The sequence below is a fragment of the Convolutriloba macropyga genome, chromosome 2 (genome assembly GCF_964194025.1).
Source record: "Convolutriloba macropyga chromosome 2, txConMacr16.3, whole genome shotgun sequence".
NCBI lineage: Eukaryota > Metazoa > Xenacoelomorpha > Acoela > Convolutidae > Convolutriloba > Convolutriloba macropyga.
Genome location: NC_134469.1, coordinates 26,397,097 through 26,422,929, shown reverse-complemented (window position 1 = coordinate 26,422,929; position 25,833 = coordinate 26,397,097). Strand labels below are relative to the sequence as shown.

Below are 25,833 nucleotides of genomic sequence, written 5' to 3'. Positions count from 1 at the left end.
ATTGCACTCAAGTCGCCCTGCAAACCAGCATGGTCAACCACCCTTTCCTCCGCGTAAAGATGCTGATCAGTCAAACAAGTCTTGCGAGAAATGCAAAGGAAGTCACATACTCGCAACATGCCCTGAATACCAGAAATGTGCGCCAGACCAAAAGTTTGACATTGTGAGCAAGAACAATCTTTGCTCGAACTGTTTAAGCAACAAACATTTTAAGCAGTCATGTCCGTCCACAAAACGATGCCAAACATGTAAAGGATTTCACCACACAACTTTGCATGATCCTTCAAAACAAGTTAAGCGGCCCACCGCTGCCTTCTCAACAAGCAATCCCCATCAGCCAACACAAAATCTAGCAAGCCCCCAAACACAGCCATCCTTTCAACAACAAAATCAAAACAAAAGTACTGACACTGTCAGCAGTACAAAGAGCCAGCAGACAAGATACGGTCAATCGTTTTCTGGTAAAGGACAATCACAGCAACAAAATATTCAACGCGCGCATTTGAGTGCTTCGAATCCGACCCAAAACTTCAGTATCAACCGAAATACAATTCCTCCTCCTGAATGGTATGAACAACTACAAATAATACCAGATTCATTTGTAAACGGAAGTAAAGTGTTTGATACCTACGCCTTGATTGACCCCGGGAGCCAGTTCACCCTCCTGCTGGATAAAGTTACTAGCTTTCTTGAGCTTCCCTGCGAAGCACAAGCATCAACAACTCTGCAGTACCTAAACACTGAACATGAAATGCCACTGTCCAAAATTAGTGAAACAGTGACAGTAACGCCTTATGACAAAATCAATCAACACTTCAGCATTGCAAGAGCCTATAGCACTTCATGTCTCAATGTATCACCCGCTAACGTTCTTGAACTCAATCAATTACGCGACACCTTTAAGGAACTTAGTCACATTTATTTCCCTGACATAGCCAACGGTGCAATAGGCGCCCTTCTTGGTGTCAATACGTTTGCCTTCACATATCCAGTCGACGTAATCCATAAAGCGTCCATTCGGCGTAAAAACAAAGCTTGGTTGGACTCTCGCTGGAGAGTACGAGCTATCTCCTAAAACAATGAGCGCAAACAAGCCCCCTCGCCAACCATTCATTTACCATGTCTGCCGGAAAGACACTGAAGAGGAACCATTGGACGAATTAGTTCAAAGATTCTGGAAAATAGAAGCTGAAGGTACATTACCCGAACAGAATGAAGACAGCTCACTAGACCAATTAGCAGTCCAAACAATGGAAAACTCAATCTGTCACAACGGTGAAAGATATCAGATTGGCCTTCCTTGGAAACCTGTAAAGAAACTCCAGAATAACTATTTCTCAGCAGTCAGTCAACTAAAAAGTCTACAAAAACGACTACAAAACGATCCCGGTCTCAATCAGAAGTACAACTAGACACTCCAAACAGACTTGGATAAAAAATTTGTCAAGCCAGTCGAAATGCAAGCACCACCCCCAGAGTCAATATGGTACTTACCTCATCATCCAGTCACTAATCCAAACAAACCCGGAAAAGTGAGAAGAGTTGCCAACACAGCATCAAAATTCCGCGGTGAATCACTGAACTCAAATCTTTTAACTGGTCCTGACTTGCTAAATAACTTAGTTGGAGTGCTGTTGAGATTCAGAGAACACCCGGTTGCTGTTTTGTCAGACATCGAAGGAATGTTTATGCAGATTGCCGTGAGACAAGAAGACCAGTCTGCTCTTCGTTTCCATTGGATGATAGACAACTCCATTCGACAATTTCAATTCACTAGATTAATCTTTGGCGCAACATGTTCACCATTTTGCGCAATTTATGTGCTCAATAAATGTGCAGAAGACAACAAACGTGAATTTCCAGCCGCCTTGAACGCTATTAAACACCACTTTTATATGGATGACTACATTCAGTCCCTGCCAACAATTTCAGAAGCCAAAGAAGTCATATCACAGACAACAAGATGCCTGAAAAATGGTGGCTTCAGGTTGACAAAATTTGTTTCGAACCAACCAGATGTACTTGCTGAAATCTCTTCCGACGACAAAGACGAGACAAAAGAGATCATAAGAGTCCTTGGTCAAAAATGGAACATAACAACTGACGATTTTGTCATGTTTCCCCTACAACAATTTCCTAAAGATGCAACAGTGTACACACAAAGGAAAATTTTTAGTTTGGTATCTTCAATCTTCGATCCCTTCGGCCTGTTGTCTCCCCTGACAATTAGAATCAAAATGGTTTTGCAGCAGATTTGGAAACTTGGAAGAAAATGGGATGATTTGATACCACATGAACTACACCCTAACCTCCAGAAAGTTCTAAACAGCTACTTTGCCATGCCCGAAATCCGAATACCAAGAACTGTTCACAATTTCAGTAAAATCACAAGCAACCAACTTCATATATTTGTGCCTCAATGGCAGCTATGGCAGCCGTTGCTTACCTCCGTACAACCAATAGTCAAACCACTCCGCCACAAGCATGCTTTCTCATGGGAAAATGCAAAGTTGCTCCCATTAAACAAATAAGTGTGCCAAAAATGGAACTAGAAGCCGCTGTTATAGGAGTGCGCCTTCTACAACTGATCCAAAGAGAAATGACACTCACATTCGACCAAATTTTTCTCTGGTCCGACAGTCAAGTAGTTTTGGACTGGATAGCCTCAAATAAGAAGCAAAACGTTTTTGTTTCAAACAGATTGCGAGAAATTCATAAAAGTTCTTCACCCCAGCAATGGCATCACATCTCAACTTATCTCAATCCCGCCGATCACGGAACTCGCGGTCTTGAGACAAACGAAATTCAGCAGAAATGGTTAGATCCACCCCAATTTCTTTGCCAAAGCGAGTCGACCTGGAATGAGATAAACAAACCACGCGCAACATGTGCGGCAGTCACGAGAAGTCCCAAGACAATTAAACCGATAGTCGATCCGAGTAAATTCTCAACATGGAACAAACTTCTTCTGACAGTTGCAACAGTTTTCAACCTAATTAATCGTGCAAAGAAAACGCGAACGAACAATCACCAATACACAACTGAAGACATTCAATTATCAAGAAATTATCTCCTGAAATTATCTCAGGACAGTTTTTTCCATTCGACCGTTAATTCCTTACAACGTGGAATCAAACTAGATTCTAAGTGCAAAATACGATGCTTAAATCCGCTGTTGGATGAGGACGGATTACTCAGATCTTGTAGTCGATTGCAGTATGCACCAACACAACTGGATTTGGAAAAACGTCCAATAATTTTGCACGCCAAGGACAAAATTGTTCGTTTGTACTTGGAACATGCCCATCAAATATGTATTCACCAGTCCACAGAACCAACAAAAGCATTCATTCAACAACGTTACCATGTGATTGGCCTTCGGAAAGCGTTAGCAAGCGTACGGTTTCATTGTTTCTTATGTCGACGCTTTGACACGAAAAACATTCAACCAATTAGTGCACCATTACCTAGTTTTCGTTTTCCAACAACAAAAACACAGTTCCCCTTTGCTAATTCTGGTGTAGATTTCTTTGGACCCTTCTACATCGAAGATTCCAAAGGCATTTTAGAAAAACATTATGGTCTAATATTTACATGCATGGTGACGCGAGCAGTTCACTTAGAAACGTGTCCAGACCTCAATACAGATACGTTTCTCAATGCATTCAGAAGATTTTGCAGTCGTCGATGCCAGCCCCAACTTCTCTACAGCGACAACGGGAAAACTTTCGTTGGCGCTTCTGAAGAACTGAAGAAAACTGTTAAAGCCTTGGACAATGACAGAATCTACAAAGCTTTAGCAGTAGCCAATACAACGTGGAAATTCAATCCCCCATACGGCCCTCATTTTGGCGGTGTCTGGGAGCGTTTGATCCAGAGCGCCAAAAGAACGCTCCTCCTCATTCTAGGATCCAGAAGACTCTCTTTTGACACTTTTCTAACAATTATGGTGGAAACAGAATCAATCCTCAACTCCAGACCACTGACTAACGTTGCTGAGCAGCCTGACAACGAGGAACCTTTGACTCCAAACCACTTTCTTATCCAGCGTCCCTTCAATAGCTTGCCACCAGGACAATTTGGAGACCAGCAACCTGCAAGCTTGAAGACATGGAAAAACACGCAGAAGCTGATGAACCATATATGGCGACGCTTGGTGAAAGAGTATCAGCCAACCCTTAGCCGACGGTCGAAATGGTCAAACAGCAACGATCGACCTCTCAAAGTGGACGACATTGTTTGGGTGTCGAAAGACCAAACACCAAGAGGCATTTGGCCACTGGGAATAGTCATGGAGACAACGCCAGGACGAGATGGAGAAACACGAGTCGTAAAGGTAAAAACGGCTTACGGCACGTTCGTTCGCCCCGTTTCCGGTCTCGCACGCGTTTTTTCTCCGTAGTTTTTTTTATTTTTCTCGCTCCGGTTTCAGGCAACGTGAGTTACCCCTTTCCCACAAATTGATGTACTGACCATATTGACAAAATTTCAGCCTACAGTTTCAGAGCCAATTTCAAAGAAGATGAGAAAAGACTTCAATCAATTGATGCCTCCGAAAACCCTTGATGCCCCCTTTGTGCCCTTGCAGCATGTTGCCAATGTTATTGCAACTTTCAAGATGATTCGAAAACCGCCAAAATTGCAGCAAAAACTTGACTCTTTTGTCCAACAACGTGAAACTTAGACGTGCTCTTTTAACAAATTAACAAATGATTAGACTAGAGATATGTTTTAAAACAATATATATATATATATATATATATATATATATATATATATATATTAATTCTGTAAATTCTATGCCGCTTATCAGACTATCATTATATCCCTGGTTTGAAATATTTTTATTAGGATATCTGAAAAACTTTTAGGTAAAAAAATAGCTGGCTCATTAAGGTCACTATTATTTACAGAACTAGAAAGTAGGTAAATAAAAAGAGGTTCTGCAGCCATGTCGTTTGTTAGGTTCTCTGGTTTTAGATGTAACCCAGACAAGCTACAACCTGACAACTGATTTTATTTTGCTTAAAAATATTCGCAGCACACACCCAACTAAATATACGTTTATTACTCTTGCGACAGCTACCAAGTTTAATTTTATATCTTCATCTATAAAAGTTTATCTTGGTAAAGTAATTGAGGTCCTTCTCACAATCGAAACAGTCATTCATTTATATCGGGGAAACAATCATGGTTAGACTAAATTAGGCAATCACTATGTTATTCATGGATTTATACTCAAAACTCAGATTAATTCATGATCCTAAAAAAAGAACACAGGATTATTAGGCCGTTAAATTAAGATCATTATAAACATCAGAAACCTCAATTGCCTTTAAATTTAGTAGATCCATCCCTCTTCTCAAATATGCATAGAGCAATTTATATTTTATTTTGCAGGTGCACCACGTTGCTTATTAACATGATTGGATAATCAACGTCTAATTACATATGAAATGCAGTAAGGGCATCTTAATTCCTCAGCAAGACATTCCTTACACGTATATTTAGTTTTACTAAAATAAGTCAATTTTTTGTTTCTCTGCATACATTACACAATCTATGCAGCGAATATTATGCGTTGCTGGGTTTACTATCATTATCACAGTTATTGGCATTGTCATTGTGATTTATATTTTGACTTACATTTTTATCGTTTTGGTTATCATTTTTACTATCATTTTGATTTATATATTGAACATCCTTCCTTCTAAAACTGAATTCTCGTGCGATTAAAAATCACGCTATTTTTCGCGTGGAAAGCGCGTCTCGCTTACAGAAGGTTGGCACAGAAAAAATTATTTCACTGCTAAAGGACTGCGCTTGAGTAGCCACTGTACGTTTTATTTTGAACGAAGCTTTCTTCAAATTCGGACGTTTTTCAAACTCTATTTATAATACTAGTCACGTGGTTTTTTTGTCAATTTTCCGCCTCTGATTAGTTGTAATTTTTGACGCCAACAACATCAAAACAGATCTCGATGACGTCGGTCTTTTAAGTGTAGATTTAGTGTCAATGAAAAGTTATAGAACACGTAGAACTCTTGTCGATTATTCTATGCCAACAACCTTAATTCATCGCAAACCAATCCAAAAGAATCTGATGCAATAATAAATTCGATTTCTTAGTTTGAGCGTACGTCGCGGTTATGATTTGGTTTTCTAAGGTATTATTTGTGTTCCTCCTCACGTGTGAAATTCACGTACTAATGATAGTATAATGTTTTAAAGCATAGTTACCGTCAGGTCTTGCGTCTAATCCTAGACGTCGCTCCGCTCGTCATATCTAGTTGTTACTATGTAATCTTGTCGGGCCTCTCGTTTGAGGTCTCAAATAAGATAATTGGGTTTTATTCTAGACCACTTAAGATTATCCGAGGAAATTTTTTTGGTAAACAAGTCTAGGAGGGTGTGCAGTTTTCCTCCGTAGTATTTTCAAATGGTGATAGGTCGGATTGATTACTTTTAAGTATACGCTTTGATCGGATAGATTTTCCAACTAACTGTCTGATATTTAAATTGCTGTTTTATCTCGCAAAAATCCAGACCAAACTTTAAAGGGTGCACTAAAATTTAGCCGTGGCTTGAGTAAAACTTAGCCGTCGCTTTGCCCAAAATTTGACTAACATTTAGCCGTCGTTTCGGCCCTAATATTGTTCCTTATTAAGTGGATACATAGGGCGGCTGACTTGAATGCAGATCCATGGTTATTAATTATCTAAGGAGGTATTCCTTTCGCTGGTATGTATATATCAATAGAAAAAGGTTGGCTTGCCTTGCTTTTTTGTCCTTACAAGTTACGACCGTTGGCCAACACAAGAATTGGTCCACCGCTAGGACATACTTATTGGTATTGTTACATGGTTTAACATGCGCACCAATTCTATTGTATTTCGCCAGGCTCACTAGACTTCTCTGCCTTGCCTATTTGTGTTGGTAGTGGTTTTGACTTTTACCTGATAATACAGGATTATTTTGACCTTACCGTTTAATCGATACAGGATTTGCAAATTGCTGCTTGGTACTGGATGTACCAATTGAGATAGGGTATCCCTATATTATTTGCTAACTGTTTCATTGTATCGCGCCGTTTGTGAATTTCATGTAACGTGTTGAGGAATTGTTCTCTGGGATTAGCTGCGATGACAGCGCGCTGATCCATCCATAAACAACCTTCTGATAGATACGTGTCTTTAGAGTATTCGGAGTAATAACTATGGATGCTCAAAATTGTGCCCACCAAATGGCCAGCTCGTTCGGCAATATGTCTCGCTAAGAGGGGACTGGGTCCACTTCGAGGCTTGACACGATGAACTGGGTATCAAAGGGTGCTGATAGTGCCTTCTCAGAATTAAATACGTGGACTACCTGGTTTTTGGTGGAAAAGTGCAGTTCCCAGGTATTCGCTGTTACGTTCTTAGATAGAAATAATCCAATGCATCTGCGTCCTTTTGTCCTTTTAGTGGCTTTTTCTGTCTCCTGGATTGAGATGCTGACGTCCTCGCACATCAGTTCTACTGTTTTGAGTAACCGCTGTCCCTTTGTTTGGTGTTGGCAGATGTTACTTCCTGTGGCTGAGATTGAGGGGGCAAAGTTTTCTAATTTTCCTGCAGCTAGGAGACGGAAAGCAGATCCGGTGTTAAACTTTTATCCCAAAAAAGATGTAGGATTCGGGAGGTATTCGGGGGAATATTAAGCCAATTCCCCTCACAATTCTCCACACATAGTAATGGGGGGGGGGGGGTAATTCGATGTAATAGTGGTGGTAATTTGGGGGGGGGGGGGGGGGGTAAAATGGTGCAAGATTAGTGAGGTAAATTCGGGGTGTAAAACGATGTAAGAGCAGGGAGGTAATGGGGGGTGGGTAAAACAACGTAAAACTAAGGGGGTTGTGGGGGGCAAAACGATGTAACAATAGGTGTAATGGGGGTGAAAACGATGCCAGAGTAGGGGGTAATGGTGGGTAGAACGATATAAGAGTAGAGTGTAATGGGAGTAAAACGATGTAAGTGGGGGTAATATGGGTAAAACTAACTAAAACTATGGGGGTAAAGGGGGTAAAACGATGTAAGAGTAGGATAGGAGGCTAATGAAGGGTAGAACGATGGACGAGTAGCCGGTAATGGGGGATAAAACGATGTGAGAGTAGGTGTAATGGGGGCTAAAACGATGTAAAAGTAGGGGTAATGGTGGGAAGAACGATGTAGGAGGAGGGGGTAATAGGAGGTAAAACTATCTAAGACTGTGGTGCAAGGGGGGGTAAAACGATCACAGAATGGGGGGTTAATGGTAGGTAAAACGATGTAAGAGTAGGGGGTAATGGGGGGTAAAACGATGTAAGAGTAGGGGTAATGAGGGTTAACCCCCATTATCCCCTACCCTTGCATAATTTTAGCTCCATTACCCCCATGCTTGCATCATTTTATCTACAATGGCAGCCCCACTCCTAAACCGTGTTTTTTCAATAGTCGCAGAGTGACAGCGTTGAACCCATTACCGCTGTCCCCTGACCCAGTGCGCCGTAGCCCTCAGACAACAGATGCTTGCCCAATAATAGCAATCCCAACTGAATTTAAATTGACCCACGCAACGGTCAAACATGCCCGAACAATCGACCTTCTCGGAAAATCTCACAGACCACTCAAACCATATCCTAAAAATTATGAAAACCATTTCAAAGATGACAACTTTGCTACATCAAAAGGAAATTTGGTTGCTTCTTTCAACATGTAGAGAGGATTTTATGAGCAAAAAGCAAAGGCTTTATCGTTGAAAGTACACGACTAATGTATGTGACAACCACCACTTATAACAACATAACACGAGAAAAAAAGAAAATTACAAACTATTTGTACAGGTATCTATCGTGTTGAATAAAATCTAACTAGAAGCAACTATAACACAGTTCAGAACACAGTTCAAAATAAAAGATCTGAATGATATTGATTAAAACAAATTTCTTCAAGATCCATCATTTCCAGAGGCTCCTAAAAAACTACAATTTTTTCATGCACACATACAAAACACAGTCTATCATCCTATAAAAATAGAAAAAAACACCAATCATTTCAAAGGTTGGCAACAAAAACGTTCCACAAGCAGACTCCACTTCGACGCTACCAGCATTACCCCAAACAGAAACATTTTTAAACTCATGCAGACACAACACCAGAATCTGCAAACAGTTCCACAATTTCATACACCGGAACAATATATTAGACCAACTTCACAGTCATCCACAGCATCCTCACTAACTCAAACAAAACACACCTTCTTTTTCTGCTATCGCCAATGACGACTCTAGCAAGATTGATAGCAGAAAAACGTGAAGAACAAAAGCAAACTAAAGTGATCGATCAAGAGCCATCTTTTGTACAACCATTGCAAAAAGTATCAAAAATGGGTTTCAGGTTGCCAACACTACTTCACGGTATGTTCGTGAGAGAAAACAAACAGAGTTCTTTTCGTCCAGTAAATAATTAAACATAAATCTTATAGATTAACAAACTCAGATTAATTGTTATTCCCATTACCTAAAAAAATTGAATAACTCAAGCCTTGCTCAACTTAATTGGCAACCAAATTGACTTTCTATTGGCTTACTCCATTGCCATTAACAGTTCTATTCGTTACAAAGCAGTGACGTAGAGACAATAGATTTTGAACTTAACTCTTAAACGTTACATTATGTATCGTATATAGCATACTATCGTATGAATTACATTAGTATGTAATAATCTGCACGGTACACAGCAACACCTAGACATTATTCCAACATATCTGGAGACAGATTAGGAAAATTTTGGTCATGAGTTGGTCCCACAGATTGAAACTTCAATTTTGCATAATCACTTACTATATTTTTATTTAATATTGCAATCAAAAAAGAAGATTATCCTTGAAAAGACAAAAACTGACAAATCTACACCCATAGCTTTTTCGTCCTCATCGCTGCCCAGCGCTTGGTCTATAACAGGCTTTTTAGCAGACACTCAGAAATAAAATAATTAATTGAAACCGGTAGTTGTACACCTTTCTGAAAATGAATCATGCCTTTCTGCATAACTCAAAGTATTTAGAAGCCAGTTTCAGACAGCTACAAACCTACCAGCTGTAACTACTAGGCACTGTGTATTTCAATATCAATGAACGGCAATCCAGAGTAACCATTTTAGCACAATTTGGCACACATTTACGCCAGGAGGATTTCTTCATGTTAATTATCCACTTTCCTAAACGATATCTACGTATTAACTATATTATTACCACCTGAACAACACGGCTTTTTCTTCACTAGGCCTCTTAGTAAGCTGGCTTTGCAACATATTTCTTCTTGTCTGCTGGAAAGCTGAAACTGCTTTTTGTTCTTACAAGCATCATCATTACACGGTTTTTGCCAACTTTTTAAGCCAGAATTATTACTGACAGTAATTGTAGACAAGCCCGAATGGGTAAATGCATACAAATGCTCCGTAAAGCCACTTGAGACAATTTTTTTCTCTTTATCCTGTTCCTGACTTATTTGAAGAGCGCCTTCAGTTCCAGCAAAGTTTAAAAGTGACTTAAATTCTTCATGTCTAATGCCCGTTCTGTAACTTTCATCTACGCTGAGCCCTGTTGAAATCTTTCGTTTTGCACGCTTCACAACCCCACACAAATGATATACCCCAAGGTAACACTGCATTTTCACACAAAACAGGCTGACACAAATTATAATCAGGATATGTAATGTAAAAGAAAGCATTTTTCTTTTTGGACTGTTGCGCTTTCAGGACCATCAGAAAAAAACATTGAAAGATCAACAAAAACTACCTATTCGTTTTTCAATATTAACAGAATGGACAGTAGGTGTACATATAAATTATAATTTTTCTCGAATGAAGTTACTGCAATTTTTGTCTCTTGTTTCAATATGACCATCAGTCTACCGACATTGGTACTGAATAACAGCATCGTGTTGGTTTCTTTTAAACAAGGAGTAGATTATGTCACAAGATCTTGGATAATCATACTGTGTCACCATTAGCTACCACTCAAACTGTACTCTGGATATTCAAGCTTTAAATAACAGAAAAATGCTTTTCCGCTGTTAATTGTTTTTGGTTGCAAATTAAACAGCTTTTTAATTTTGGTAATAAATTCTTACTCAAAGTTAATATCCAAAAAAAAAAAACAAATTGTGGATTGAGCTCAAAAAAGTGATGATTCGAAATAGCAATGGGAAATTTAACCCAATCAATCCCGACACAAATAGAGTATTCCGCAGATATCAATTCACTGGTAACTTGGAGCCAATCGGTAGAATGATTTACATTGACTATGGAAACTGGTTGCCACCCCAGAAATTTCAAATTATCTGCGTTTCAATATTCATTATTGAATTTCCTTATTCGTGCATGAATACCCCTCAATTTTAAATTACAACTAGTGATTATCATTTAATCTTAAAAAGCCAATTTTATTAGTTTATCTTAATATTTATACTAGAATAGCTTTAAAAAATTTTCAGTTAATCAAAATAGAATTCAGTTACACAATATAAAAAGTAGAGCACATATCTTTGGAAAGACGCAAAGCCCAGCTAAAAAACACAGCACAAGCCCAATCACACAGCCCAGTACCGAAGATTCGTTGTCACCGACAACAACAAACGTCTCACCAGGGTACTCAAATATGTGGGCTGAAAAAACTACATTTTTTCAATAGATGACATATTGCCTTGGCAACAAAGAATCTCTGTTTCTGCGTCATACTCAACTTAAGTGCAACACAAATTTGAACCAAAACAAGAAGCATACAGAAAGATGGCATACATTATTAATCTAAAAAATTTTTTTTAACTGATTGAGTTATTTCTTTAAAAAATTATACATTACATGAGGTGCGCTAAAGAATATAAAACAAAGCTAATGGTTACATATCTGAACATACGTTTTATCACTGCGCCATGGAAAAACTTCACACCTTAATACTCTCTCTTTTTTTGCCTATGAAAATTTACTGTCACCTAGAACACAAAAACACTAAAGTTATACCTTGAGATTTTAATTAAAAATCCAGACATCAAAACAGTTTTAAGGATTTTGTTCCACTGAAAGTGACTGCTTCCTCCTTTTAGCGTGTCTAAATTACAAGCGAAGATTTTAATTTCCTCCCAGCACCATTAGACCTATAGGTGACACCCAGAATGAGGTGACTGTATTTTCTTATTGGATACTCTATTGCGAAACTACTATTTTTAACTGAAGTCTTGTTTGTTTTCTGTAGGCATTTGAAATTACCTTTGTCAAACCAGCCGAAGCAAAAACTTAAGCCCTGTTCTTGTTTCAAACTCCAATTTACACTATTCGTGCCAGGGAATCAACAAAAAAATCATGATTAATGAAATATTATGAACTAGAAAATTTATTATAGAATGTGAAAGTTATTGAAAATTATATAATCTGCTGCAATAAGTAACTGGCTTATTAACATATTTAGCCCAAAGTCGGATGTCGAAGTAAACCAGTGGTTAACCAGTGTTGATAGAATTACCTTCTTACACTTTTTCTTAGAACCCTGTAATTACCGCGAAAAGTTATCTAACGAAAGATCTACAAAAACTTTATCTCCGTATAATCCCGCAGATATGAGATATTGTTTGAATCTTTGCGCCATACAGATCATTTTAGAATCTCAGTGTCAGCTCTTTCATCAACAAGTGGGTGTAAGCTAAGCCTTTCAATCACCTAATAACATACAGAAGTTTAGCACATTTAAACTATCCTACAGCTGAAGGACTGCGCTTGAGTGGCCAGTTTATATCTGATTAATTTGAAAACATTTTAGAAAACTTTTTGATTCTGTAGTTCTTCAAACTTTATTCATACCGTCATTCAAGGGTATTGTATTTCAAGTATTCGAATCTGATCAGTTGTAAATTAGGAAGTCGACAACATGAGAACAAATCTCGGCTTTTTAAGTATAGAGTTAAAAACAGTCATTGAATGCTTATCATACACCTAAGTCTATCGTTGATTATTACATACCAACAACACCAATTCATTTCAAACCAATCTAAAAATCTGATGCAGTAAATTTGTTTTCGTAGTTTGAACGTACGTTGTGGTTTTGATTTGCTGATAGCGAAGTATTTCTACAAAGTTAAACTTTGCTTTCCTCATTATGTGTGATATTCAAGGACAAATGATAGCAAAAATTTGTAAGTGTATAAAAAACAAAAACAGATCGAGTCGAGTTTGGTTAAATAATGCTCTAAATTTTGCTTATAGTGCTATTCTAACTATACCGTTTCACTTGCGATACCTTCTGTTTGACGAACAGGCGTAGCAAGCTCAGTCGCAATACCACTGACCAGGTCTTTTATGCAACAAAACGTTGTTAACCATTGGTTTTACAGGAACGACTTTCTCTTATTCTCTTTTGTAAAATTGTTTTTTAGCTTTCGTTGGTTGTCAGCCTCATATTGTTAGACCTTTCAATGGTTTATAAGACTTGAACGAAGCTATAATGTCCGCGCTTGTCAAGGTCTTCCATCAATCAGATCAGATGGATTTTTGATCATTTGTTGTAAGGTGACAAACGCTAAGGTCTCGACCATGGATGTCATTTATACCAATTCTCTTTATGACAAGCGAACATCGTAGACAGATTATTTTTCAGTAAATGATCGATTCTCCAACTCCATATATTTTGCTTTCTAGCAACTTCTAAGCAGTCCCTTTCGCATATCTCAGAAGTGAATTACCGCGGGTTGGTTGAACATCCATCTGATTCCGTGACGAATTAGTTATTATGCAATCTTCTCCGTGTTCGATGTTACAGAGTATTCCACAAATTCTCATCCAAATCTCACAACGTTTATTCCGTTGTCGCTGACCATTATAGTTGGTTTGCCTCAATGAACACTGAATCGCATATTGGCACTGAAGGAACTATTTGAAACTGACTCGGAGACTACTTGTATAGGCACTGCTCTCAGAGTTAAACAAGTCAATTGAAGTTATATTTTATGATCATTTTATCACCCAATCGGAACAGTGAACGAGCCAAGTAATTCCACTAACATTTGTAATTACTGTTGATGCATCTAAGTTAGTTAACTTGCGTATCAGTTGTGTTTCTTAACTCCCCCTTAACTGCATGTGATAAATGCAATCTTTGTTGAACGTAAAACGTTTCGTATTCCATGAGAAAATTTTTTGCGCTGAATAACAATCCTTACGTGCTAGTAATCTCTCTTGTGATTGTTGATGTGTTTGTTCGGCAAGAATAATTTAACTGCGCAATTTTGCCGATGTAACCATATGCTTAGTGCCAATATTCAATTTTTTTGCAATTGGTCATTTGTTTTTCATCAGAAAATGAAGAGTAGGGTTATAATGCTTTTGAACTTTCTTTTGGAGAGGTTTAAATTCAGAAAGAAACTGTTATTGCTATAACTGACTGAAGAGGAACGCATTTGTGTTCTAGTTTTCCTCAACACTTTCTTTAATTGTTATCTGAATGCGTTTGCTCAATCCTCCTTTCAAATTCCTCTTTTGTGCTCACTTGCTTGTTAATGATACTAAATAGTTTCTAATGAATATAGTATTTCTCCAATCCAGCCTGCTCTGTAAAGCCTTGAGATTATTTTTTCATTGAAGGCAAAGACTAGATTCTTGTGCTGTGGCCGTTTGCTTTCTCGTTAATCATCCAGTCCGGCCCAGAAAGACAACCACTTCCTCAACGCATCAGTTTCTCTGTAATGATTGCTGTCGTTCCGATGACGGCTGGGTTTGTATCCAGTATACCAGGGGTTCGAGTAGCTATAATATTTGCTGCTTACAATGAGAGTCATCCTTATATTCCTTTGCTTTGAATGACTCAGTTCTAAAAATGAGACTGTGTATTTCCATTTCAGGTTCTTTGGTTAACTGTTATTCCAATCGTACTGCGATGACTGCTGTATTCAGCTCCAATTGTGGTGTTAAAAGATCTCGTTAGGGCCCCACTGTAATTTTCAATCACAGATGCTAAGTCGGCTGAGTGCTTATTTAGTTCTGGACTTGTTTGCGCTACTGCGCCTTTCGTTTCTTCAAAAGCGTCAGCAGCCATATGGCTCTCAATTTTGTCGTATTGAATTATCTTCTACAGATGCTTATTTTAAAAACAAACTAAAATGTTTGTTTCCGCTTCAAAAATTGCTGCTTCTACGCCAAGCTGAACTTTGCTGTCAAAATATTCTCCGGTTTTAGTACAAAAACATGTCAGAAATCGTCTCGCGAGAACTCAAATCAATCTCATACGGACCACTGTCTGGAACAGAAATAAATGGCTTTACTTAAATTATTCTGACGAGACTCTTTTTTTATTTTATTCCAATCTTAATGCATGCGCAGAAAATAGAAACTGTCTTGTCTGTAAACAATATTGCAAACTTACTATCCGAGAATATGCAACTAAGCGATACAATAATTCAGCCAACAAAAGGGGTATGAACTAATTTTCTATATTATAACTTTGCAAAATTCTTGAATATGATTTTTTTTTGTTTAGAGTTTCGTGCAAACACTAAATAAAAAAATCATAGTCATTTCTCTTTCGAACAAGTCAAAGTGTTTTAAATACAATCAATGAATTCAATTGCACAAACAAGACAAAGTAAATCGTAAAATACAGCTCAAAGAGTGTTACAAAAGAAACTATGTGAGTTTAAGTGAAAATGTGGTCGAATCCACGTGCCATGCGGATCCGATCGCATTGCACGTGCAGCTGTCATTAGCACGTCTACAGTCTCGCTTGTTTGCCCACTCGTAAAAATCGTAAATGTATATGCAAATTCGTTTTCCAGGTCAAATATATTATTTCCCGTAAAAAAATACCGACAGTTTTACCGACAACAAAGGATTTGAACTAGATTTGTTCTTAATAAAATTTCTATTTTTTGAAAGTTTCAAGATTTTGGCGACTGTTTTAAAGGGATCTGTTGGGTATACAAAAACGTTGGTTTGTCGTCATATTAAGTTCGACGCTCTTGTTCAACAGTACACAATTGAAAGGTGCTTCGAAACCAAATTTGATCCAAACTTGCAGCACAGTCATCAAGTGGTAAATGTGGATTTTTCCAAAAACAAACTGAAGAATTTATTTGAATTTATTGGCGATATGAAAAAACGAATCTTAACTTCTCCATCTATCGGCTCAGATGTTGACTTCAGATGCGCTATCGCAGTCTCAGCAATTAATCAATATTTACATAAATAAAATTTAAATATCGCCAGAATACTTACAGATATGAAATAAATTTCAAGAATATGCCGCAAATTTTGGCGCATAAATTTTCTGTTTATCAGTAGGGGCATTAGTAAAATTTCATACGTAAAATTCAGGAAATAAAAGACTGAAAACACTATGAACTTTTGAGCTAATATGAGTGCCGAAATTTATCATTATTATTGACAAAAGTTTAATATATTGTGATAAAGCAACGAAAGATTCTATATTCATGTTGAATTCAAGAGTTCATATTGATTAGTTAGCCATCAAAAAGAGCACTTGCAAACTACGGGATTCACATCTAGTGACGCCAACAACCAATTCCGTCCCATACTTCTTCCACATGCTTGCTCATGGTGAAGCACGGTGGCATGGGTCGTCTATAAAAGAACCATTTGGCACAGAAACATTCGTTGTTGAGTACTCGCTGGTTCAGGTAGAAGTGAAATTGCAATCCCTGAAAGTCAAATTGTATACAGTAATGTATATACTGGACGCCAAAAGTAATTTACCACTGTTTGACAAGGTTGCGCTACTATCACCAAAATTTCACGTTTATGTATGAGAGCGGATTTCAAGTGACGTTGTGCAATTTCTAGAAGCCAGTCCGCAACTTCAAGTGCTTGTTCAAGTTTCCGCACTGTTTTTTTCCTCGCAATCAGACTTAATTAGTGCAATTGGTCTTATTAGATCAATTCGTCCTTTCTTTTGGGTTTATAATACGCAAAACTTGTGAGCAGGAATATTCTTCTAAAAAGTGTCGCAGATTATAATACTAGAAAAAACAAATCCATCCGAATTTCGCTAACAATCTTTTATCGCCCAAAAACTATTTCCACTCAGTTCCACTAAGTTTTCAAAGCAGAAAATTGCGGACTAGCTGATAGAAACTATAGAAAATCACTTCAATTGTACGAGTATAAACACATAAATACAAAATTTCGACAAAGTGACTATATTTCAATCAAAACAAATACTCACTGTAACTTATGGATGAAAACTATTCAGCACTCAAAATTCAGAGGACAGAACTGAGTCAGAAGAGTTTTCATTAAAACCAACATTCAGTTCCAATAAGAAAAAAAAACGCAATTTAGAAAATTTAAGAGCCAGCAATGAAATAAAAACAAATCGGAGAAAAAATTGTGCTGTAAAAATATATAATTGAACCAGTTGAAAATTTAAACCTCAAAAAATTTTGAAAGCAAAAACTATTAGTACCCTATGAAAGAGAGTGTTATGAGCGCTTAATTTTGTTCAGCGAACAATCTTGTTCACAACAATTGGCTGTTTAAACTATGAGAAAAACGAGATTTGACAAATTAAACAAAAATTGGCGGCATGTTTTAAAAGGAAGGGGCTCAGCTCATTTAGAGACAACGTCAATTTTGTATACTCGTGACTCCGGATAGAATGAGATCTTATCCCACTGAAACAAGTCAAGGCCGGGTCAATAATTGCTCGTCTTGATAGTATAAAAGACAAAAAAAATGTGTCAGGTTCCTCTGGAGATATTTTTTAAGAACTTAGCATACCTCATCTTTACCACCAAATTTATACAAACAGTAAATTAGAACAATACGCTCAGAAAAGTAACGACGCGGGAATCCTCACTCAATTTGTTTGACCTTCGAGACATTTTAGGGACTCTCGAAGACAAATCAAGAAGTCCTGAAGCATACAGCCAAAATGGCCCAGAACGGAATTCCCCTAACCTCAAGATTATTTCTAGCGTTGAACTGACAGGCGCACGCGGTCTCCTTAATCTCAATACAGGTTTGATTGTAAAACATGATATATTTGAGGCGATAGCCAAAATAGGAGCTGTTCTATATATATATATATATATATATATATATATATATATATATATATATATATATATATATATATATATATATATATATGGGAACAAGATTTCTGGTCAAAAAAATATATTGAGTAAAGGTTTTTGTCACAGTTTTTTAATGATTACATATTTGCGGGTAACCGCTTTCAACATGTTCAAGGACTTGAGTCAAGTTTTCATGCTCTTGACTTGATTGTTTCACAACAAGCTCCAAGAAGAACAAGGGGCCAGCAACACGTTTGGAGACGTCGTCGAAGAGTGGCTAATGCAAAGGGGTCCAGAAAAACCTTCACAAGGTCGTCGAAGAGAGGGTAACCCAAGTTGCCTAGAAACCGTTACGTGAAAAAAAAACGTGGCTAATCAGCCAAAACGCCTGCGAGTGCGGAAACGGGGCGAACGAACGTACCGCGTACCGTAAGCAGTTTTTACCTTCACCTCACGGTGTTGTCCATCTGGTCCAGGGTACACCTCCAACACACGCCCAAGAGGCCAAATTCCGCGAGGAGTCATGTCTTTCAAGATCCAGACAACATCATTAACTTTAAGTGGCGACTGGTTGTTCTCATTCCATTTTGATCTCTTGAGTAGTGTCGGTAGGTACTCTTTGACAAGTCGCTTCCAGAAGTGGTTCATCATCTGTTGCAGATTTTGCCATGTCCTGAAGTTGGCTGGAATCTGGCTGTCAAATTTTCCTAGTGGCAGAGAGTTGAATGGACAACTAATCAGGAAGTGGTTAGGTGTTAGAGGCATCTCGTTATCTGGAAGATCAGCGACATTTGTGAGAGGTCTGGAATTCAAGATGGCTTCGCTCTCTACCAGTATTGTTTGGAATACGTCGAGTGAGAGTCGTTTTGAGCCTAGAATGATCAGCAGCGTTCTTTTCGCTGTCTGTATCAAGCGCTCCCAAATACCTCCAAAGTGGGGGCCATAGGGCGGGTTGAATTTCCAAGTCGTCATTGTAGCAGCAAGAGCTTTGTAAATTTTGTCGTTGTCAGGGCTCTTTACAATTTTCTTCAGCTCTTCTGACGCTCCTATGAATGTCTTTCCATTATCACTGTACAGCAGTTCTGGTTGACATCGTCTACTGGTGAAACGTCGAAATTCATTTAGGAAAGTACCGGTGTTGAGATCTGGGGAGCTTTCAAGGTGGACTGCTCTCGTGATCAAGCACGTGAAAATCAAACCATAATTTTTTTCAAGATTTCCTTTTGTAACCTCTATATAAAATGGTCCAAAGAAGTTGGCACCACTATTGGAAAACGGGAAGTGTGTTGCGGCTGATGTGAAACGGAAAGCGGGAAGAGGAGCCATGATCGGTTGTATGTTCTCTGCATTAAATCTTCTGCATAAAAAACAGCGAAATTTTATGCTAAGTAGACACTTTCGCAAGCCAAATACGTGGTATCGTTGCTGAAAAAACGCTTTGACGGGTTCTGTTCCCTGATGAATGCATATGCGATGAGCATGTTCTAGGTACAAACGTGTGATTGTGTCTTTCGCATGCAGAATAATTGGACACTTTTCTATTTCAAGTTCATCAGGAGCAAATTAGAGTCTTCCACATGAACGGAGTATACCGTTTCGATCGTGGATTGGGTTCAAAGACGGTAGTTTGCATTTACTGTGGGGCTTGAGGCCCCTTTTTAATGATGAAACTGTCGTGTGAAATGAGTTCTCATGAGAACTTCTGATCAAGTGCTTCCGAGATAGATCAATGTCATCGGTCGTGTACTGTTGTTTGCTGTCACGAAGTTTCTTTGCTTTCAACAGTAAGTTAAAAACAGTGGCTAAGGTGAGCAGCATTTTCGTCCAAGACGAAAAACGTGCTGGGTCTTTGGAACATTTGAAGCTGTATGTGCTGTTGTTGCTACGACAGCTGGTTTCGAAGGTACAGGCTGGTTACTGGTTTGCTCTGATGATGACAGAAACTCTGGACGTTGCAACCATTCGAGAGATAATTCTCGTGGATCTAGGCCACGAGTGCCATGGTCGGCTGGATTGTTCAATGTGGAAATATGTCTCCATTGTTTTGTTTTGGTTGATACTGCAATTTCTCTGAGTCGGTTTGCAATATATACAGGTTGTTTTTTGGAAGACCAAATCCAATCAAGGACTACCGGACTATCAGTCCAGAATAGAGTTTTGTCAATTGCGAAAGAGGACTCTTTCACGATTGTAGAATGTAGCCTAACTCCAATTGCTGTAGCTTCGAGTTCAGGTTTGGGTTGCTTGTTTGCTTTATTGGAACAACTTTACAATTCCCAATCAGGAAACAAGTTTCTGTTACCTTTGAATGGTTGTGTGTTATTCGCAGGTACGCTACAGCTGCCATCGCAGCTGTTGAGGCATCAATTAATATGTGTAATTCAGCACTGCTCTCAGAGTATCGAAGATTTGTTAGTGTTCTGGTAAGATGTACTTCAGGCATTTCGAATTATGAATCTAGTATTTTCTGAAGTCTTCTGCTTGTTTGTATCGGTAGTGGTTCTTCCCACTTTTTCCCAAGTTTCCAAAGTTCTTGGAGAAGGATTTTGAAACGGATTGTCAAAGGTGACAGTATGCCGAGAGGGTCAAATATCGAGCATACAAGGCTAAAGATCTTCCTCTGAGTATACCCAATTGCGTCCATTGCAAAATCTGTTAGCGGTTTCATAAGGAGGGTGTCGTTTTTCAGATTCCACTTCTGCCCAAGGACTCTGACAACTTCACTGTTTTCTTCAATGTCATGTGTTGGTATGTTTTTCAGAACATCGGGTTCATTAGAAACAAATTTTGTGCGGCGGAAACCGCCTTCCTAGAGACTCTGAATCGTTTGCTGCTTTCTCTTTGTGGCAATCGCTACCGTATCACGGGACTGGATGTAATCATCTATATAAAAATGACTTTTGACGGCTCTGACTGCGTCGGGATATTTATCTCCGTTTTTATCAACGCAATGATTCAAAACATAGATCGCGCAGGATGGGGAGCAGGTAGCGCCAAAAATTAGTCTTGTAAACTGATAGTGTTGGATTTCTTTGTCGTTCATCCACAGGAAGCGAAGCGCTGATTGGTCAGTTTGGTTGATAGCAATTTGCGTAAACATGCCTTCGATGTCCGCGAGGACTGCAATTTGATTTTCACGAATGCGCATAAGGACTCCAAGTAGGCTATTAAGTAGGTCAGGACCTGTTAACAAGTTGGTGTTTAGTGATTGTCCGCGGAACCTAGAGGCGGCGTTTGCGACGCGCCGAACCTTGCAGGGCTTGTTAAGATTCTCAACTGGGTGATGTAAGAGATACCAGATTCGATCCGGCGGTGGATCTTGCATCTCAACTGGTTTAACGTAGTTTGTTTCCAAGTCAATATGCAGAGTTTTCTTATAGTTATCACGAAATTGAGGATTACGCTCGAGTCGCCTATTCAAGCTTTTGACTTGAATGAGGGCGGAAAAACAATTATTTTCCAAATTTGAGTTTTCTTTCCAAGGCAATTTAATTTCACATCTTTGTCCATTGAAATTAATTGAGTCTTTCATTATCTGGATAAGTTTTTGATCAAGAGGAGATGATGGCTTTCTGTCTGGTTGAACTCCTTTGGATTCAATTCTCCGGAACTGTTGGACTAGTTCGTCTACCTCGGGTTCGTCCATTCGGTTCCTTGAAACTTGAAAGACGAAGGCTTTGTTTGGCAGATTGGAGTTTTTAGGATGGTTGTTTGTGAAACAATTTTCGTATTCACCGGCTAGTGCCAACCTAACTTAGTTTTGACACCAAACGGTTGATGTTGATTTCCTTGAATAACATGAGTGTGATAGGTGAAAGCAAAGGCGTTAACACCAAGGAGGGCGCCGAGTTTGCCATCGGCAATATAAGGAAAGTGAATATGGCGTAGGTTGTTAAATGCATCGCAAATTTGATTCAATTGGAAAACATTTGCGGCACTGATCTTTAAAGATGGTGTGCTGTATGCTCGAGAGAGTTCAAAGGAAATCTCTGATGATTTGTAAGGAGTAATGGTGACTGGTTCGTTTATTTTAGAGAGAGTCGTGTTAACTTCAGTGATAAGGAACTGAAGAGGAACTGATTGTTGAGAGTCGCAAGGAAGCTCCAGATATTTTGAAATGGCACCCAGAACAAAACCACATTGACTACGAGGATCAATTAAGGCATATGTATTGAAGGCTTTATTTCCTTTCAGAAATGAGACGGGGATGAGTTGAAGCTGCTCATACCAGTTTTTTGATGCATCGCGACTCTGGTTGATGCTAAAAGACTGATTGGTACTGCTTCCATTTAGATTTCGTCTTTGAGGGTTGGTTTGGTTTTGACCGTTGAAGGATTGCCCGTGGCGGCTGTTTGAATTCTTATTCTGCAGGCTTTTTGTCTGAGAACTGATCGTATTTTCAACCGCTGTCTTGTTGTTTGACGAAACAGTAGGCTGATGTTTTTGTGCGTTTTCTGTTGAAAGAACTTCGGTTCGACGTTTGATTTGTTTTAATGGGTCAAGCAATGTTGTATGAAGGAAACCACTGCATACTTGGCATCGTTTAGTTGACGGACATGTCTGTTTGTGCTGTTTATTGCTAAGACAATTCGTACACAAACTGTTTTTTGCTAACAATGCTGTATCTCTCCCTAGGAGGACAAAGCTGGTATTCAGGGCAAACTGCAAGGCTGTGATTACTTTTGCATTTTTCGAAAGATCTGTTTGCGTGGAAACTCTTCGGAGAAGAATTGGTTGACTGCGGCTGCAGACTCTGTTGCAATTGATGCTTTTGGTTCCTGTCCTGATAAACAACAAGAGAGTTTAAAGGTTGTGATGTATAGTTTATGTAAGCTGTACTAGCGTTGAAGTTTGAGCTTCCAAACTTTTTCGAATTGGGGAATGTGTTTCTCGTGGGGTTTTCCCGGTTAACTTTTTCATAAAATTGAGCTTGGTGACAGTGCGACAGTGAGACAGTGCTCGGTCCACTTAAGGATGAGACAGTGCTCGGTCCACTTAAGGATGAGGTTGTGTGGAACCCCTTTTCGTTGGCTTTTTTCAATAGCGTTGTTGATTGAAGGTCTGCTATCAAACCAAGGTATTGGAATGCCTGAACAAGTCTTTCCAAAAAGGACGAAAAGGCAAAAAAGCTTTGCTTGTTCTGATGATTGACTTGCCAATTTTCTAGTTGGTTGACAAAGGCATTAACCACGATGGTTCGGTAACCGAAGTGATTTATCAGCTCGTTTTAGGCTGTCTGGTGATACGAAGGGTCGCAAGAAAACGCGTTTATCAAGTCTTTGGCTTTTCGTGACACAGAATTCTGTAGATACGTTCTTCGGTGTGTATCTGTGATTGATGTGTTATAGTGGATAATATTGTAGAAATTGTTAATCCATTCATGGAAGTGGAGAGGATCTCCATTAAAATTTTGTAACTTCAGTGGAAGTAATTTAATAGTATGTTTATAATCAGGATTTGTCAATTGTGTAACAGTGTTGAAATTAGCATTTGGTGCATTGGCGTGTGAGTTGTTCACAATTAAATTGCTTGGCTCATTGTTTGAATGACAAAATTGGTTTTGTTTTGCGTTGTTTCCGTGTCTGTGAGTCAACGAATTTTGGTACATTTGCAACGAAGGGCGTTGAAGATGCTGGAAAGTCAGGGGTAGTTTGACTTTAATAAGTTTGCAGATTGTTAAGCAAAAATGTTGGTTGTGAGCGGAGTCAGGCCACAAGTTCTTCGTCCGTTTGTTTCTGAGTGTAACTCTGAGTAGGAAGTGATGAAAATTGCAAAGCAGTTTGATTAGGAAACTGATTGCGGTTTTGTGGAAACAAACTGTTATTAGGCTGCTAAAACAGTTGAGTATTCTGTTGTTCAGATGGGAGAACAACACTTTTTTGTTGAGTTACTTGCTCAGCATTCGTTGCATTTGTGTACTGCGGATTTTGTAATGAATGTTTTTCGCAACAACACTTGACTGATTTTTTGTTGGCTAGGGGAAACTATTCGCATTTGTTGGAAATTGAGTGAGGTTCTGACTTCCTGAGTTAAAATTCTTGCTTGAGCTGCAATCAGTTTCTTGAGCAAAAGCCTGCAATGACTGCTGTTGAATAACAGGATTTGATTTGCCTTTGTTATATCTAGCAATTTGTTCCTTTTGGGTATCATGACAAGCTTGATTTGGTGTTTGAAATTTGAATCTATTTTCAGTCACTAGTTTTGAGAATAAATGCTCATTAATGCTGAACTTAGGGAAATTTGAAGCACAATATTCTGATTTAGCTGTAATACTGTCGCTTGAAATGCTCAGGTTAGTTATAGGTGGCAAAAGTTTTATCAAATGGTTTTCATTTGCTTCAATGTTGTTGAGAGTGATCGGGGATGTGTGGAGAATGTGGGGTGGCAAGCTTGTATGGTTATTAGGGTAGACAGTGGCATATTTAGTGTCATCAGTTGCACTGTTAAAGACAAGTGTATCATGAGCTTGTGTGGAAAGATTGTGAACGTGGTTATCAGTTCCTGCAAGATTATGTTCTTGCTGACTGATTTCCAAGTTTTGCATTTCTGCTGGTCTTTGGTGAGCGCCAAGAACGCGTTCGAAGCTTATTTGTGGAGCAGTTGACGGTTGCGGAAAAAGTGTTGGTCTTCCTGGTCGAGGCGGGATAGCAGGAGGCTGAATTGGGTTGGCTGTGCTGTTTTTCTGTTGTTCCAGGTTACATCGGAGCTGGTTGTCTTCATTGATGTCCATTGAGATGGGCGTTGATTGTTGAGATCGGTTTCCTCTGCTTGAAATCATGCTGACATCATCTCTGATCCGTTGGGAGGACTGGCTCAGTTGACCATCATCGTACAAAAGATCAACTTGCAACTGTAGTTCGTTAAGACGGTTGATTAGTTTGGTTTGTCTGCTCAGAATTGATGTTGCTGTATTCTGATGAGGCTGCTGCTTCATCACGTTCTGCGACATCTCCTTGAGTTCCTTTTCGTTTGCTCTGGTTCGTTCAATCAGCAGAGACAAGGATCGAAAACTCTTTCTTTGCTGAATGGTTTTCTCCAAAAGGTCGAGCTGGTTTTTAATGCCCATTTCTGTCGCTTTAAACAAGTTGATGGCAAACTGGCATTCAGCAGTGATCTGCTTAGACATCTTGCTGCTTGTTGTGTTCTGTTGACCGTTTGATGCTGTTGTAGACGTGACGCTGAAATTCTTTATTGAAGGTAAAAAACGGCTTAAAGAACCGGGGCGACGCAAATTTTGATGTAAAAGTTGTCTAAGGTTTGAATGCTAATGATCCTAGTTTTTTATTGTTAAAAAACCAGCGACGCAACTTTTCTCAAAAACGGATGTCCTAGGATGTGTTTTGTTTGCTAAATCTAGCTTTTTAGCACTAAAAACAAATTTGAAAACTTTTCCGAACGTTCGCGCGCTTTATTCGACTTTTGTTCAACAGACCTAAAAAATTGCTTGTTTTTTGTTGAAAAAAATACAAGTTTTGCTCAAATAGCTTGCTTTGGCTGTTTCAACTAATGTGTTTGGTTACTTTGATTGAGATGAAACTTGTGCTTTGATACAAAATTGCAGTTGAAACGATATTAGACAAGAACCCGAATAATTGTTACATTATACAATTTTTTCTTTAAAACCTGACAAAAGTTCTCGACAAATAGCTAATGATCTACCAACAGACCTAAAAACTACCAGAAAATTTCTCTTATTTCCCTGACCCTAACCGTAAAGATTAGCGATTAAAATCTGACAGACT

At 38.7% G+C, this 25,833-nt stretch overlaps 2 protein-coding genes across 4 annotated transcripts in view; both read right to left on the bottom strand.

Moving 5' to 3' along the window:
* Nucleotides 1-25,833, bottom strand: part of LOC142358564 (uncharacterized) — a 319,087-nt gene that overhangs the window by 56,752 nt on the left and 236,502 nt on the right. The gene's annotated exons all lie outside the window — the stretch shown is intronic.
* LOC142335214 (uncharacterized) overlaps nucleotides 16,343-25,833 on the bottom strand; it is a 56,224-nt gene continuing 46,733 nt past the window's right edge. For both annotated transcript variants that reach the window (XM_075383606.1, XM_075383607.1), the window contains exon 4: nucleotides 16,343-16,714. In XM_075383606.1, coding sequence (XP_075239721.1) covers nucleotides 16,638-16,714 — 77 coding nt within the window. In that variant the 3' untranslated portion in view covers nucleotides 16,343-16,637. The remainder of the gene's footprint in view (nucleotides 16,715-25,833) is intronic.